At 38.8% G+C, this 15,557-nt stretch overlaps 2 protein-coding genes across 4 annotated transcripts in view; one reads left to right on the forward strand and one right to left on the reverse strand.

Annotated features, from left to right (window-relative positions):
* QRSL1 (glutaminyl-tRNA synthase (glutamine-hydrolyzing)-like 1) overlaps positions 1–12,515 on the reverse strand; it is a 24,845-nt gene extending 12,330 nt beyond the window's left edge. The window contains exons 1-5 of one of the 2 annotated variants that reach the window (XM_005883791.2): positions 12,380–12,514; positions 7,152–7,311; positions 6,740–6,838; positions 4,817–4,913; positions 2,192–2,368 (exon numbers count right to left, since the gene is read on the reverse strand). In XM_005883791.2, the coding sequence (XP_005883853.1) occupies positions 2,192–2,368; positions 4,817–4,913; positions 6,740–6,838; positions 7,152–7,311; positions 12,380–12,403 (557 nt within the window). In that variant the 5' untranslated portion in view covers positions 12,404–12,514. Of the gene's footprint in view, positions 1–2,191; positions 2,369–4,816; positions 4,914–6,739; positions 6,839–7,151; positions 7,312–12,379 lie in introns of both variants that reach the window. The other variant, XM_014531293.1, reaches the window with a different exon arrangement.
* Positions 12,516–12,601: 86 nt separating this feature from the next.
* RTN4IP1 (reticulon 4 interacting protein 1) overlaps positions 12,602–15,557 on the forward strand; it is a 55,340-nt gene continuing 52,384 nt past the window's right edge. For both annotated transcript variants that reach the window (XR_001360091.1, XM_005883790.2), the window contains exon 1: positions 12,602–13,296. Coding sequence is in view for 1 of the 2 variants with exons in the window: in XM_005883790.2 (XP_005883852.1) it covers positions 13,023–13,296 (274 nt within the window). In the remaining variant the exon portion in view is untranslated. The remainder of the gene's footprint in view (positions 13,297–15,557) is intronic.

The following is a 15,557-nucleotide window of genomic DNA, read 5'->3' on the forward strand; positions in this document are numbered from 1 at the left end:
ACCAGGGGCTGCACCTAGGGATTGGGCCTGCCCTCTGCCACCCAGGAGCAGGCCTAAGCGAGCAGGTCGTTATCTCCCGAGGGGTCCCAGACTGCGAGAGGGCACAGGCCGGGCTGAGGGACCCCCCCCTTCCCCCCCGAGTGCACAAATTTTTGTGCACTGGGCCTCTAATACATGCTATACTTGTCTTTCCATGTCACCAGTGCTCTAGCTCATCTCATTCTTTTTCATGGTGCATAGTATTCCAAGAATCTTCTCATTTTTAAAACTATTATAGAAAGAACGAATCAAAAGGTGGGGGCAGATAAAGCAGAACACTTGACATTTTGGGACCCATTCAATCTGGAGTTAGTTTGGGTCTGTGCTTCTCTTGACTACACGCAGAGTGAAGCTTTGGATTAAACAAGGCTCCTACCAGTCACATGGCCCCTGTGTTCTACAGAAAATGCAAATTAGATTGCCTTTCTTAGCAAGTCCGTTTGAGTCACAAAATCAGACTGTTGCTTTCACAATTTCTAAAACGATACATTTTCTTATTAGGATTCACTGACAGCTATGTAAAGTAAAACTTGCATTTCCATAGGAAATATGTGTCAAAATGCCATCTTCTCAAAGCTCATTCAGAAAGATGAACACTGAATGGGGTGATGAGGATAGGAAAGAGCACCTAATCTGGCAGGCCTAACTTATCAGAACTCTCATTAATATTAATGCAGTGCTATAAAATTTCACAGAGATAAAATGAAATGGTTTTACTTGTTAACAAGATTCCAGGGAAACTAAAAAAAAAAAAAAAAAAAAATCTGTAGAGTCTAATAAATCCTCATAGCTCTAAAAATATAAATAATTTATTGCTTGCAATGTCCCTGAAAGAGCTTAGTTACAGTGGATAATTAAGGAAAGAGAACTATAATAACAGCAATATTTATTTACTCTTCCTTAGATGGTTAGGAAATGCTTTACAAATGGGACTTAAGAGATAAAGCATGATTGACGCATTCCAAATACAAAGTGTGACAGTTGAACAAATCAGCTCCCTACAAACTTGAAAAACCTTTACTTACTGATAGATATTTTTAGTTGCTGATTGATAAAAACACTTTTAAATATTCTATTGATATATATATTAGGAGCATTTTTTTCTTTCCTTTTTGGGGCGACAAAAGTCAGAATTAGGTGAAGGATAAAACATTGCTAACAATTTAGCTCAGCAGCACTCAGCTAAAGCCATGGTATGTTAGTACTTAAATATCTGTACAATCAGTAACTAGATACCCAAATAAATTATTTAAAAAATGAAATTCAATGAAGTCCATTTATGCTAACTGGTTTATTCTGCAAGATCCATAAAGTCATGTTTTTAAGAGAACCAGATACTATATAGGAAGACTTTAAATGTTATATTATTATTATTTTTTTTAATCCTCATCTGAGGGGTAAGGATATTTTTCCCATTGATTTTAAAGAGAGTGGAAGGAAGAGGGAAGAGGGTGAGAGAGAGGAGAGAGAGAAACATCGATGTGGCAGAGACACATCAATTGCTTCCTACATGCGTCTCAACTGGTGGTGGGGATCAAACCTGAAACCCAGGTATATGCCCTTGACCGGGAATTGAATCTGAGATACTCCGGTGCACATGCTGATGCTCTAACCACTGACCAATGCTGGCCAAGGCTAAATGTTATCTTAAAGTTAAATGTATAAAATACATGTATAGTTAAATGTATTAATAAGATATAATTTTGATATATCTCTGGACACAAATAGCTCACTAAAAAGGAATAAAAATACTGAGGTATTGCCCAATTGGTATGGTTCAATGGTTGATGGTCAACCTATGAACCAGGAGGTCACAGTTTGATTCCTGGGCAGGACACATGCCCGGGCTGAGGGCTAGATCCCCAGTAGGGGGTGCAGGAGACAGCCGATCAATGATTCTCAACATTGATGTTTCTATTTTTCTTCCTCTCCCTTCCTCTCTGAAATCAATAATGTGTGTGTGTGTGTGTGTGTGTGTGCGTGTGTGTATACATATATATATATATATGTATTTTATAAAATTCATATATATATGTATTTTATATATATGAAATACCGAAGTATGAACTTGACTATTGTTGGATTTTGCCTATAGTTTATGACTATTTGTACCAGGTTAGGTTTTAAAGTACAGATAGAAAAAACATCTTACGCAAAGCATGTGAACGCTGATACGGCGGCTGCACTCCCTCCGGAGCTTCCTCCAGTTATAAGCCAATTTGTCTCCTCGTTCTCACCATGGGGTTTCTGCTTCCTCTTTTCTCTGTACTGTTTTGAATAACTCCAGGGGTTTTTAACTGGTCCGAATACACCATCTGTGCTACCAGATCTGAGATGAAGAAGTGAAGCAAGATATCTAATAAAACTTTCATTTCGTGTGAAAATTTCCTCTTCTGATTATTATTTACTTCCGACACTGTATAATCCACTGTAAACTGAATTGGAAAAGATAGGAAGCCTGCTTAGATGTAGTTTTATTCACATAGATAGTTGAGGAGTGGAGAATAGATAGTAAGAGCATTTGTGATAGAAAGTAGAGAAAACTAGTCTACTAAGAAATGAAGATTTATATCCCAGTTGATCATCTAATTCAGTTTAAGATGATTTCCCTTGTAAATTAAGGTCTTCTGGTTGTAGTGTCACAAACATTCAAACGGTTAACACAAAGTCTTTTAAAGGAAACCCTATTTTAATCAGAAGTTTTAAGAAAAGCATTATAAGTAGAATACTAGTAACTTATTTTTTTAAAATTTTGAAATAATTTCAATCATACAGAAAAGTTATAAAAATAAAAATAGCATGAAAAGCACTTTATAGCCTTTACCCAGATTCACCTACTGTTAACGTCTGACCTTATTTGTTTTATCATTTGTATGCTCTGTGTATGTGTGTCCATACACTTTTTTTTCTGAACCATTTAAGGGTAAATTATATTGCTATGGCCCTTTAGTCCTAAATACTTTAGTATGTACTCAATATGTATTTCCTAAGATTAGGGTATTCTCTCATATAGTCACTAGAGGCCCGATGCACGAAATTCGTGTAAGGGGCTCGGCCCTCGCAGCCCTGGCTTCGTCTGGAAGGTCATCCGGAGGGTCGTTCTACTGTTTGGTCTAATTAGCATTTTAGCTCTTTATTATATAGGACAGTACAGTTATAAACATCAGTAAATTTAACATTAATATGCTTTTATCTAATTTAATGTATATAATCCAATTTTGTCAGCTGATCCAATAATGTCCTTTATAGCATTTTACACCCTCCCAGTACAGAAGCAGATCTAGAGGCAGGTACTACAGTTAGTTATCATTGTCTCTTAAGCCTCTTTTTTTTTTTTTTACTTTTTAAATCATTCATTATCCAATGAACATTGAGTTATTTCCAGTTTTTGGCAATTTGAATAAAGTCACAATAAATATTGTACTGAAAGGCCATAGACAGTGCTTTTGTGTAAACATAATTCTTCACTTCTTGACTGAGATTGTTGGGTCATATGGTAAGTGTGTTTAACTTTATAAGACACTGCCAAACTATTTTCTAAAATGGTGACACCATTTTGAATTCCCTACCAGCAATGTATGAGAAATCCAATTGTTCTTTATCCTTGTCAGCACTTGATAGTCTCATTTTTTTAAGCCATTCTAATAGGTATAAGTATCTCATTGTGTTTTTTATTTGCATTTCCTTAACGTGATGCATTTCTTATGTATTTACTTGCCAACTGTATATCTTCTTTAATGAAATGTCTGCTTACATCTTTTACCCATGAAAAGAAAAACTGAGTTGTTTTCTTAGTGAGTTGGGAAAGGGTCTATATATATACTGGATGCATGTTCTTTCTCAGACATATGTAATGCAAGTATTTTCTTTCAGTCTGTAGTGTTGTTGTTTTTCATTTTTAAACAGTATATTTCAAAGTACAGAAGTTACTAATTTTAATGAAGTTCAAACCATCAATTTTTTATTTTACAAATTGTACTTTATGTGTCCTAAAAAATTTCTGGCTAACTCAAGGTCATAAAGATTTTCTTCTACATTTTCTTCTTTAAGTTTTGGGTTTTATGTTCTTTAACTTCTTTTAATCTAGAACATTTTCACAGCCTTCCTATGTTTTTTAGATATTGACACTTAATAGAATGTTTCTAATTTCAGATTTGTCTTTTGTTTCCTTATTATTACTTTAGGATAGGAAAATTGCATAAATGATGGTGTGTTCCTCTTAGGGAATCACATCTGGAAGTACATGATATTCACTTCACCCTCATTGATATTCATTTTGATCAGCTATTCAAGGCAATGCCTAATAACCTATGTTTGAGTTTAGTCCCATGGATTAATCTATTCAATATGTATTTACTAAATGCCAAAACAATGAAAAGACAATCCAGAGATTGGAGAAAATATTTTCAAATCACCTGTATGATAATGGGTTTGAATCCAGACTGTATGAAAGAACTCTTACAACTCAATAAGACAAACAACCCAACTAAAAAAAAAAAAGGTGGGAGGCAAAAGATTTGAATAGATTCTTCAACAAAGAAGATATATGGGTGGCAAACCACATAATATTTAACATTAGTCATCATGGAAATGCAAACTAAAACTAAAATGAAATATGACTATATATGTATTAGACATAGAGCATAATCTCACAGAGGGAATGAGAAACTGGCATTAGAATCCTCAAAAAATCACCTCAATAATTTTAGGCAGCTACATAATGAAATTAAAGACAGATGGAAGAAATATGAGAGAAGAGAATTTCAATTTTACTTACCCCATAGCAAACTCATCTAAGTTTGTTTTTCCCATTAGTAGAGCTCCCTGATCCAACAGCTTCTGAACTACTGTGGCATTATAAGGTGGTACATAACCTGAAAAAAATTCAGTAATTTTTATTACAGGAAAAAACAACAATAGTGAACGTATAAAACATATTAAAGAAACACGATTTTAAACTGCAATTAAGCAATTTGTATTGACATGTGTTAATTATTCTTAATTTGACTAGTAGGTTGTACTTTATTCCAAAAGTTAATTTTTTCTATTGCTAAATGCTATATGTTTTCCAAAGACAGTCTATATTCACTACTTTTATAACATAAAAATACTGACTTTAACAGTCCTGCAAAATATTGAATGACAAAGGTGTACCTAATTCACTTGACACTAATCACAAATCATATTTTTGATTATTGTACTTGACTTTTTCTTCTCAGATGATGCTATATCACAGTGATTTTTATCCATTTCCAGTCAGAAATAGATTTTTATTATTAATTAAAATTCTCTCCATGTAGTGTATATTCAAAAACAATTAACGACAGTCTACCTATCAGAGGAACCTAGGCACATACCTCAGAATATTACTTTTAGTATACAGTACTCTGAATAACCTTTTCCCATTTCACGTTCTTTCTAGGATCCAAGCATCCTGATAAACGTGATTCCTTTTTGACTTACTAAACTGTAAAGAATAAAACTAAACATAATACTCAAATAAATATCTATAATAATAAAAGCATAATATGCTAATTAGACTGGACAGCTGAACAACCTTCTGGACATCCTTCCGGATGAAGCCAAGGCAGTGGGGGCCAAGGCAGAGGCGGTTAAGGGCGATCAGGCAGGCAGGTAGGCAGTTAGGGGTGATCAGACAGGCAGGCGAGTGGTTAGGGGCAATCAGGCAGGCAGGCAGAGTGGTTAGGGGTGATCAGGCAGACAGGCGAATGGTTAGGGGTGATCAGACAGGCAGGCAAAGGCGGTTAGGGGCAATCAGGCAGGCAGGCAGGCAGGCAGAGAGGTTAGAGGCGATCAGGCAGGCAGGCAGAGGGGTTAGGGGTGATCAGGCAGGCAGGCAGGCCAGTGGTTAGGAGCCAGCTGTCCGATCAGGCAGGGCAGGCCAGTGGTTAGGAGCCAGCTGTCCCCGGATTGTGAGAGGGATGTCCGACTGCCCTGTGGGATCGGGCCTAAGCCAGCAGTCGGACATCCCCCAAGGGGTCCCGGATTGCAAGAGGGTACAGGCTGCACGAATTTTGTGCACCGGGCCTCTAGTAGTGATATAAAAGGTACAGGAGTCAAAAAATAAAAAATAATGGGACTGCCCTAACCGGTTTGGCTCAGTGGATAGAGCGTCGGCCTGTGGACTGAAAGGTCCCAGGTTTGATTCTGGTCAAGGGCATGTAACTTGGTTGAGGGCACATCCCCAGTAGGGGGTGTGCAGGAGGCAGCTGATCGATGTTTCTCTCTCATCAATGTTTCTAACTCTCTATCCCTCTCCCTTCCTCTCTGTAAAGTCAATAAAAAATATATATATATATAAAATCTGGACAGTAATGGCTAACGAATCCTCACACCATCCTTCAGAGATGGGTAATGACAGCCACTTCATACTATTCCCATGTTATCAAGGAGTGGGAGTTAGTGGTTGCTTAGTGTGTTTGTGGTGATTAGTTACTGAGTCTTCCTAAATAGGATTGCTAAAACTTCCTAAATTACATTCATCCACTAAGTAGGCCTACCTCTAAAGAATAATTTTGCATTCTGAAAGAGCAAATAGAAAAAATGTAATAGTTCATCCTAAGTATCTTCTTTGCAGATATAATTAGTTTGAGACTATATTGGTGCTTTACTATCTTTTCTTTAATTTAAACTGAAAAATTCTTATTTTTAATAAATGCTGTGATCAGTTAAACTTTACCTTTCAACATGTTTGAAGCACATGTTGTCTCAATGCCAGATGTGCTAAAGTTGTCTTTTACTGCAACAGGAATTCCATCTAAATCCCCAAGTGAGTGACCTGTGTTAAAAAGCCAAAAGACTAGAAGTATCTAATTCAAGATATAATGACACATTAATACTAGTTAATAATTATTAGTTCTTGGTAAAGATACTTCTTCAGAAATAAAATTCATGTTAGAAATTATTGCAGTTGGACAGTAAAAAGCATCATATATCCAATCGCCTCATTTTTTATTATACCGCATGGCAAGTTCTTTAAATAAGGGAATACTTTATGTTAAAAAATTCACTTGCCAAATGGAGACTGCTACATTCAATTGAAATTCTTTCTCTAAGGATATAACAACTGAGTATAATTCAAAGTAATTTACCTTTCTTATATCTTTCCTCTGATTCTTCAGCTTGCTTTAAGGCCACTTCTTCTGATACAGTAATGTAAGCATTTAGAAACTTGGTCTTCTTGATCAGGGAAAGACATTTTTGACAGAGCTCAGTTGGAGTAATTTGGCCTTGTTTCAGTGCAGCAGAAACCTATAATATATACAGTTCAAAAACCCTTTGGTGAGTCTGCAGAAGTTTCAAATAGTACACTGAGGAAGGCAGATAGAGTGGTTAAGTATAAATTTTGAAGGTTTGGATTCCAAACCAAGAAAACCTATTAACTCTACACTTAGTGTAGTGAACCAGGGTAACACCTTGATCAGCTTGAAGATGGTTTTGAGGACACCACATTCATAGGCCTAGCTAAGTAACTGTTTCTAAGCCAGGCTTGAACAAACAAGAGCAATGGTTTAGGTAAACCATCCTGCCCAGGAGAAGTAGAGGTCCAGCATGGGTGAAGCATGGTTTAGGATAGATTGTGTACAGAGAGTAGCCTAGCCGCAACAGAGGCAGTCCATAGAGAAAGAAAAATGAACTAGACAAGTCAATACAGGACTTCTGGCTCTAAATAAATTATCTTTATTAAATAGATCTTTGGAGAATTCAAGCAAAAACCAGTATTCATTAAGAAAAATGCTTAGAAAATATGGATTCAAAAGCAAACAAACTTTCCTGAAATCCTGTCTTCGCTGCATCAGGAAGACTGGTAAAGAAAGCATTAAAATAAACTGTACTACAAGTTACCAGAACCTGCATATTGATGGTAAGTGAAGCCTGAGGTGAAGTGATAATTATTTAATACTTCCTATAGAAGTAATAACTACATACTTAAAATAAGTAACAAGAAGTTGAAGACAATACCAAATCTTTGGAGATAATATGAAAAGACAGATGGGAGCTCAGAGATAAGGGGGGGTGGGGAAGAATATTTATTGAGTATTTACCAAGTGCCAGGCATTGTTGTTGGCTTTACATGCATTATTACTTCATTTAATCCTTAAAACAACTACAGAAGTTAAGTATTATTAACATCATTTTAGCGATGAAGAAACTGAAGGTCAGAGAGGTTAAGTGATTTGTCCAAAGACACACAAATGGTAAAGGGTAGAGGTAATTTTTTTAACATATGTCCCTTCATCATTTCTCTCTGCACTAGTGGAAGCTTAGTTTGTCCTCTAGGTTGACTGTATTTTCACGCGTCCTAAGCACATCAAGCAACAGGAGTTTGCATTTGGGGGAAAATCTGCAAATGATCTGCTCTTAGCTGTTGAGTAAGTCATCAAAGCAGTAGTATTCTTAGGGCTGAGGGTTTTAAATGAGAAAAGCTGTGGGATAGACCTTTGAGAGGACCTAATGCTGATGGACAAGAGGAGGAAAGAACTGCCATGGAGAGTCTGGGTGAGTGACTCAGGGATGGAGAGGTGAGCTGAGCTTGACTTAAAGGTGGTAACCTGGTAACAAGAAAAGATATTTCTATTCAATTGTTTGTATGCAATGTGAACTTACAAGAAAGGAGCCGAAGAGAAATAAAATGATAGCAGTGTGTTCTAAAATTGTAAATATGGAGAGAGAAGAAAGAATAAAATGTTAGGCTGGGTAGAAGAGATTCAGAACTAGCAAACACCCAAAGCTAGAGAGGCAGATAGCTATATAGGCAGGCCTATCCAGTGGCAAAGTTGTAATAGGAAAATTATGTCTGCCACTTTCTCTCCTTCTTTGCCTCAAGTCCTCTAATGCCCACTATCCTCAAACTGCTTTCTGACTTGTCAACTGGTATAAGAATAAGAGGTAATAAGGAGTTACAGTGGTGAGAAATCAGATTGCCCAGGAGCATGCACTTTAAATAGTGCTGATGCTCGTTAGGACCATTTTTAGAAAATCCAGATTTGAGAAAATCAGTAAGGGAATTGGAGAAGAGAAATGAAAACAAAGATGCTAATGAACTAGAATGGATTGAGCATAAGGAATATGAAATATAAATAGTACAGTTCTCCTGGGACAAAACTAAAGCTGTCATATTTGAATATAGGATGAAATCAAATATAAAACTTTTTGTAAAATAACCCAAATTCTTGCCCGGCCAGTGTGGCTCAGTGGTTGAGCATCAGCCCATGCACCAAGAGGCCTCTGGTTTGATTCGTGGTCAGGGCGTATGTCCAGGTTGTGGGCTCAATCTCCAGTAGGGGGGATGCAGGAGGCAGCCAATTGATGTTGATGTTTCTCTCTAATGTATGTTTTTATCTTTCTCTCTGTCTCCCTTCCTTTCTCTCAAAGATCAATAAAAACATATTAAAACAAAACAAAACAAAACATCAAAAAACAAATTCTCTCTCCCTGGCACTTCTTTCCTCTAGGAAACTAGGCTTTTCTGAGGCCATTGCTTCTCCTGCAACTTTCTCAAAGGGTGGCTGTTTTAGCTCCTACCTACCATGTAGCAGAGTCCAGGGGAGGAGAAAAGAATATTCGGGCAAGCTTCCTCCTAGGTCTTTAATGCCTTTCTCTTCCCTCTTCTTTCAAAACCCAGATCATCTGAAGAACAGGCCTTGGAGGGGATTGTATTACTCTCCAAGTCTCCCTACACCAAGTCTCCCTACTACTCCTTTTCATTCATTGAAGATTTGAGCAGCTAGCTCACTGTAATCTTCTTTACTACGGCTCCTATTCCTATTTCTGTTGAACTCAAACTCCAAGTTATGCACACTGACACCTGGCCTCTCAGTTCTTGACCTCACTTTACACAAACTTTCCTCCATCTTACCAGTGACCAACTCACATGGTCATAGCCCAGACTACATCATTACCAATCTATATATATAAAAGGCTAAGTGTCTGTCCATCCGACCAGTAGCTATGACATGCACTGACCACCAGGGGGCAGACGCTCAACACAGGAGCTGCCATGATGCACACTGGCCATTTAAAAATAAACGGCACCACAGACCTGGTGCCGACAAACCAACACTCGGCTTCCCCCAAGTGGGACACAGGCCCTGCCACCACCCCAGAGCGACACCCCACCAAATCGCAGCCAACGCTGCCAAGACCCCATGGTGCAAAATGCAGCCCACAGCCCAGCCCAGCCCAGCCCAGAAACAGTCACTGTGGGCACCGGGTAATAATGCCAGGTAGCAACGCCTGGCTTCCTCTCCCTAGCAATTAGCCTCCTTGCAGTTTCTAAAGCCCAGGAACCTGACTTATAGCCAGGTGCAAACATTTACAGTTCAACCAAATGTTTGTGAAACATTTTCCCATGCCTCATTTCATTTGATCCTCATAGAAGTCCTGAAGTAGGTAGATAGGAGACTTGGTAGAATCCTATTTTCTCTTCATTAGCCGGAAAATGGAGATTTAAAGTTTAGAAACTTGATCCGGCTGAAAAGAAGTAAGAAATGGTGGAACTTGAAAATGACTTCAGGTTTTCTCACTGTGTAGAATATAATCAAACACTGCTATAGTTAAATATTTTACCCTTTTTTCTCCCTGTGTGGTCTACAATAATAATCTGCTTCGTGTTGATATTTACTGCTGTGTTGTTGACAATTGCCTGAAAGAGAAGTTGGGGTGTTTTACTGGGATGGAAAAAGTTTAGCTAAATCAGAAAGCAGGTCTAATTAAGCAAGTTTATCTATATATATATAAAGCTCTCGCTGGCACCAATAGCATGTGTGTATTTCAATCTGTAATTGTTGATCATGACTTTGGTTGACACTTTTATTATAGAGAAAGGGCGAATAGCAACATTAAAATATTTCTTCTAATTAATTTCCTTTTAGTGTGCACGAATCCATGCACCAGGACACTAGTATCTGTATAAATCTCAATTCTAGTTATCCCACATCTCCTGTCCCTTAAGCTCATTTACTCTACTACCTACAAGGTTAGCAAGAAAATGGGGACCTCAGTTTTAAAACCCCAAGGAAACAGATTCTGCCAACAACAAATAAGGACCCTACAACTTAAGGTGAAACCACAGCCCTGGCTGACACTTTGATTTCAGCCTTGTGAGACTCTAAGCCAGTGGTTCTCAACCTTGGCTGCACATTAGAATCACCTGGGAATCTTTTTAAAATCCTGATTTCTGGGCCTCAGCCTCCGGAAATTCTGTTTCTTTGTTATGGGGTGGGTGGCCCCACCCCATAACAAAGAAACAGAATTTCCGGAGGATGAGGCCCGGAAATCATGATTTTAAAAAGATTCCCAGGTGATTCTAATGTGCAGCAAGGTTGAGAACCACTGCTCTGGGACTAACCACACAGATCTGCCTCCGGAGACACAGCTGAGTTTTAACAAGGGCGAGAGGTAAGTCTGATAGCAGAGGGCCTGCAGGCAGTCATACAGGCTGAGAGATCCAGGGCAGGAAGCAGAGACCCGAATTAAAACCCTAACAGCAGGGATAGAGCAAGAAAACAGATTGCAGACATAATTTCAAGACAGAGTTAATAGGAGTTAGTGACTTATTGGATATTACAGATGAAGAAGAATCTAAAGGCAACGAGGATAAGGTTGTCCCATTAATACGAGGCTATTAAGGATTCAGAAATCAGGTTTTGTATTTTTTTTCGTTGTTTTTTTAAAGATGGAGGCTGAGAGATAAGAGGGCGTCCTGTTACAAGGAAGTCGACTTTGGTTAAATTGAGTTTGAGGTGCTTATGGGACATTTGTTAGACATATCCAGAAGACACTCACAAATACAGCCTAGGGTTGCAAAGGGACGTCCGGGAAACAGGGACAAGGACGAAGGAATCATTGGTATTTTAGTGGTAGTTAAAGCCTAGAGAATGATGTGCCAAGGGCGGAGGAGAAAGGATGGGGGGGGGGGGGCGGGAATCATTAGTTTGGCTTTTGCAAGGGACAGAGTTGCTGGGCTCCTTAGAACTGCATCCAACGAGTGGTCCGGGGCAGAAGAGACACGGAGGGGGACCAGCGCAACCCCCCTCTTCTGGCAGCGCCCCAGCCCCAGCAAACGTCCAGTTGAGAAGCCGGGGTTCACTTCCACCCACAGCTCCGCGGCACAGAAGCTCCCCTGCTAAGGTCCTTACTCCAGAACCCGCGCGGAGAGTACGGCCGAAGGACCCACAGCTACGAATCCCCAACCTAGTCCCGGGGAAGGAGGCGGCGGGGCTGACCGAGAAGCGTGGCCAGGCCCGGGGACCCCATGCCCACGGACTCCACGAATCTGGCCGACCTCCCCGGGCCCTCAGCAGCCAATTCCACTCACTTCTCGGAGGGTCCGGCCCAGCATAGTCTTCGTGCCCAGCCTGCCACCACAGGGGCCAGGTGACAGGGAGGAAAAACAAAGGTCAACAACTGCTACGGGGAGTACATGGGCGCAGCCATCTTGGCTCGTCACTGGACCTTTCAACACCGAGTCCTCCCATTGGTCGGATTGCAGCCGAGGAAATGATCTCTGTACGCGATTGGTTGGCGCCGCAAGGCACGTCCCGCGGCGGCGGAGAACAGCTGGAAAGGAGACTCCGGGCTGGGGTCGCGGTGGGAATCTGGAAGCGTCTGTTTCTCTGTGGCGTCGGGTTCGCGAGCGGAGTCCGTGGGTCCCGCCGAGCGCTCCCGAGACGGGGCAGAGTTCTTAGGGTTTTGACTTTGGTCTGTTTTTAAGGGGAGGGGGTGTGAGCGGGGAAGAGAATGGACAGAATACTGACTGGAACGTTCATTGGAGCATTTCCTAAGCGAAGAGCCATCTAATTCCGTATTCTTCTCCCTTCAGTTGCTCCATTAGGCCTAACTTCATTTCTGAATCCTCCGTGTTGAGATCGGACAGTGCGCTTGGCCTGTTTCAGGGGTGACAGGTTAATCCCATCCCCGTGCATTTTAATTAGGGCACGCCACTCAACCACGTGTTTGCGATGGAATTTCTGAAGACTTGTGTGCTTAGGAGAAAGGCATGTGCCACGGTTTGCTTCTGGAGAAGCCAAGTTATACAAAAGCTTTCCGTTAGAAAGATCGGTACTACCTCTCCGAGGAGCACTGTCATGCCCGCGTGGGTGATAGACAAATATGGGAAGAATGAAGTGCTTCGATTTACTCAGAACATGAGGATGCCCATCATACACTATCCGAACGAAGTCATTATCAAAGTGCACGCTACGAGTGTAAATCCCATAGATGTTAATATGAGAAGTAAGTTTGGAAGACATTCCTCGTTATTACATTTTTTTGTTTTTCTTTTTCTTAAGAGAACATCAGGGATCAGTAATTTTAAAAGATCAATCGTTATTTTAGTATACTTCTTTGGCTAACACAAAGGAATTGTTTAGGTTCTTGACAGTATGTCAGCAGATAGTTCCAAGATGTTTGAAATTGCAATGCCCATGGTGTACTTTAATCTTTTGCAAAATGTAAGTTCGAATTGCTTCCAGGCTTCCTTAAAATGTAAATTGGGACTCGAGAGTTGTGTCCGCAGCTAGCTTTCTGGTATCCTCTCCTGGGGATTTTGTGATATTCTGAGGTCTATCACAGGTTTCAGAGGTACGGTTGTCTGTTTTCACATCAGTTCAGAATTTGCATTTTTGTAATACTTATTTCCTCTCTCACCGTTCACAGTTTTCTTATTTCTTCAGAAATTCCATCCTTGCCAGGATATGGACACAGTACTTTCCTCCTTTCTGCTGATGGATTTGGCCTCAGCAGTTAAAATACACTTTTCTGTTATCCTAAGTGGGAACAATGTTACTGTATCTTAATTTCTTCTGGGATATACTGACAAAGATTGAAGAGCACTATGATTCCTTAAATATATACCATGTAATTATAGTGCTGAAAAAATTGATTACTATTTGTGAATAACTTTGGAGAGTAGTGACAAAAATATTGCTTATGGGAACTTATTCATGTCTTCTGAAAAAGTAAAAAAAAAAACCATCTGGGATGATTGATTGGTCAGTTAACCTCAGTGTTCTAAACAAGCTTCCATATGAGTATAATTTTATCACGTGTCTGTGTTTTGAAGGCCTATATGTAGACCTACAGTTCTACTCATCGGATTGCCTCAATAACACTTGTGCAGGGTGGGGCCAAAGTAGGTTTACAGTTGTATGTGAAATACAGTTTATTCTTGTATTACTTATTAATTATTGTGTTATTTTCTATACAAACAACTTAAACCTACTTTTGCCCCATCATGTATGTGAACTATGCATGATGAATTAAATTTCTTTATATATGTATATATCTAATAACAAAATTAAGATTAATTTAGAGTGAATCATTTTGTGGAATTTAGAGAGAAATATGAAAGAAGTTGAAACTTTGACTTCTTTAATTCCTTCCTCTTTGTTTCTAGGAGTTGTGTGATAGAGTAGAATAGCAACTCTCAATTTTTGTGTTCTTAAGATCTCTTTACATGCATAATAATGATTTGGCTTTTGTTTATGTGAATTATAGCTATGAATATATCTCCCTTGTTAAAAATTAGAATAAGATAACTGGATCTTCATATGTATTTCTGTATTCAGTCTGTCGCAATGTATCCATGATTTTAAGTCAGGAATTACTGTGTTTTTGTTGTTCACTTTGACATAATAATTGCTACCACTACGTGGGCATATTGTTTTATTCCATTTGCACTGGATGTGAAGATAATTTAGTTTTTATAGGATATGTCTTTAAGTGGTTGTTTTACATCCAATGATAAGTGTTTATACCCAATGATCAATGAGTATAAATTGTGAAGGTAGGTTGTATACTCTGTTAACAACTAACTGTTTCAGTACAGTACTTCACATATGTGGTTGTCATGCAGTCATTATTTTTATGGCATTTTACATTTTCACTCTAACTTAAGATTGCAAACTAAAATTAGCAGTATTTTATCCATGAGCATTATTTACATTTGTCTTCATTTAGAACTGCTAACTTTCATTTCTTTGAATGCACCTGCATAATTTGTATTGTGTACATTTCAATTTCAGTAGAATGGCTGGATCTGGACTTTCTTTGCTGCTATTTAATAACAAAATATTGTAACATTTTACTTTTATATAGTATTCTTAAGACATCTTAGTTTATGATTTGATTGGACAATATTATTTGCAAGTTACTCTCTTTATGTCCTGCTCATGGATTCTTTTTTGAGAATGTGCAGTTGTTGTTGCAGGAGGTATCTGAAATGGTAGCTTGGGGAAATAATAACAACTAGAAGCTTGTAAACTATAGGAAGCAGTTTTCCTTGACAAGAAAGCAAGGACATGCTATTTTCTTTTGAAAGATGAAAGTAGACTGTTTTTCTAGAGATGGCCATTATTGTTGGACATAAATCATAACTTATATAAATGGCTAAATAAATTTATTTCATTTAAAAATACTTTATTCCCATCCCCCACCCATTTGGTAACCATCAACTTGTTCTCCAAATCTCTGGGTCCTTTCCCGTTTTGTTTATT

Source organism: Myotis brandtii, unplaced genomic scaffold (assembly GCF_000412655.1).
Source record: "Myotis brandtii unplaced genomic scaffold, ASM41265v1 scaffold8, whole genome shotgun sequence".
Classification (NCBI taxonomy): Eukaryota; Metazoa; Chordata; class Mammalia; order Chiroptera; family Vespertilionidae; genus Myotis; species Myotis brandtii.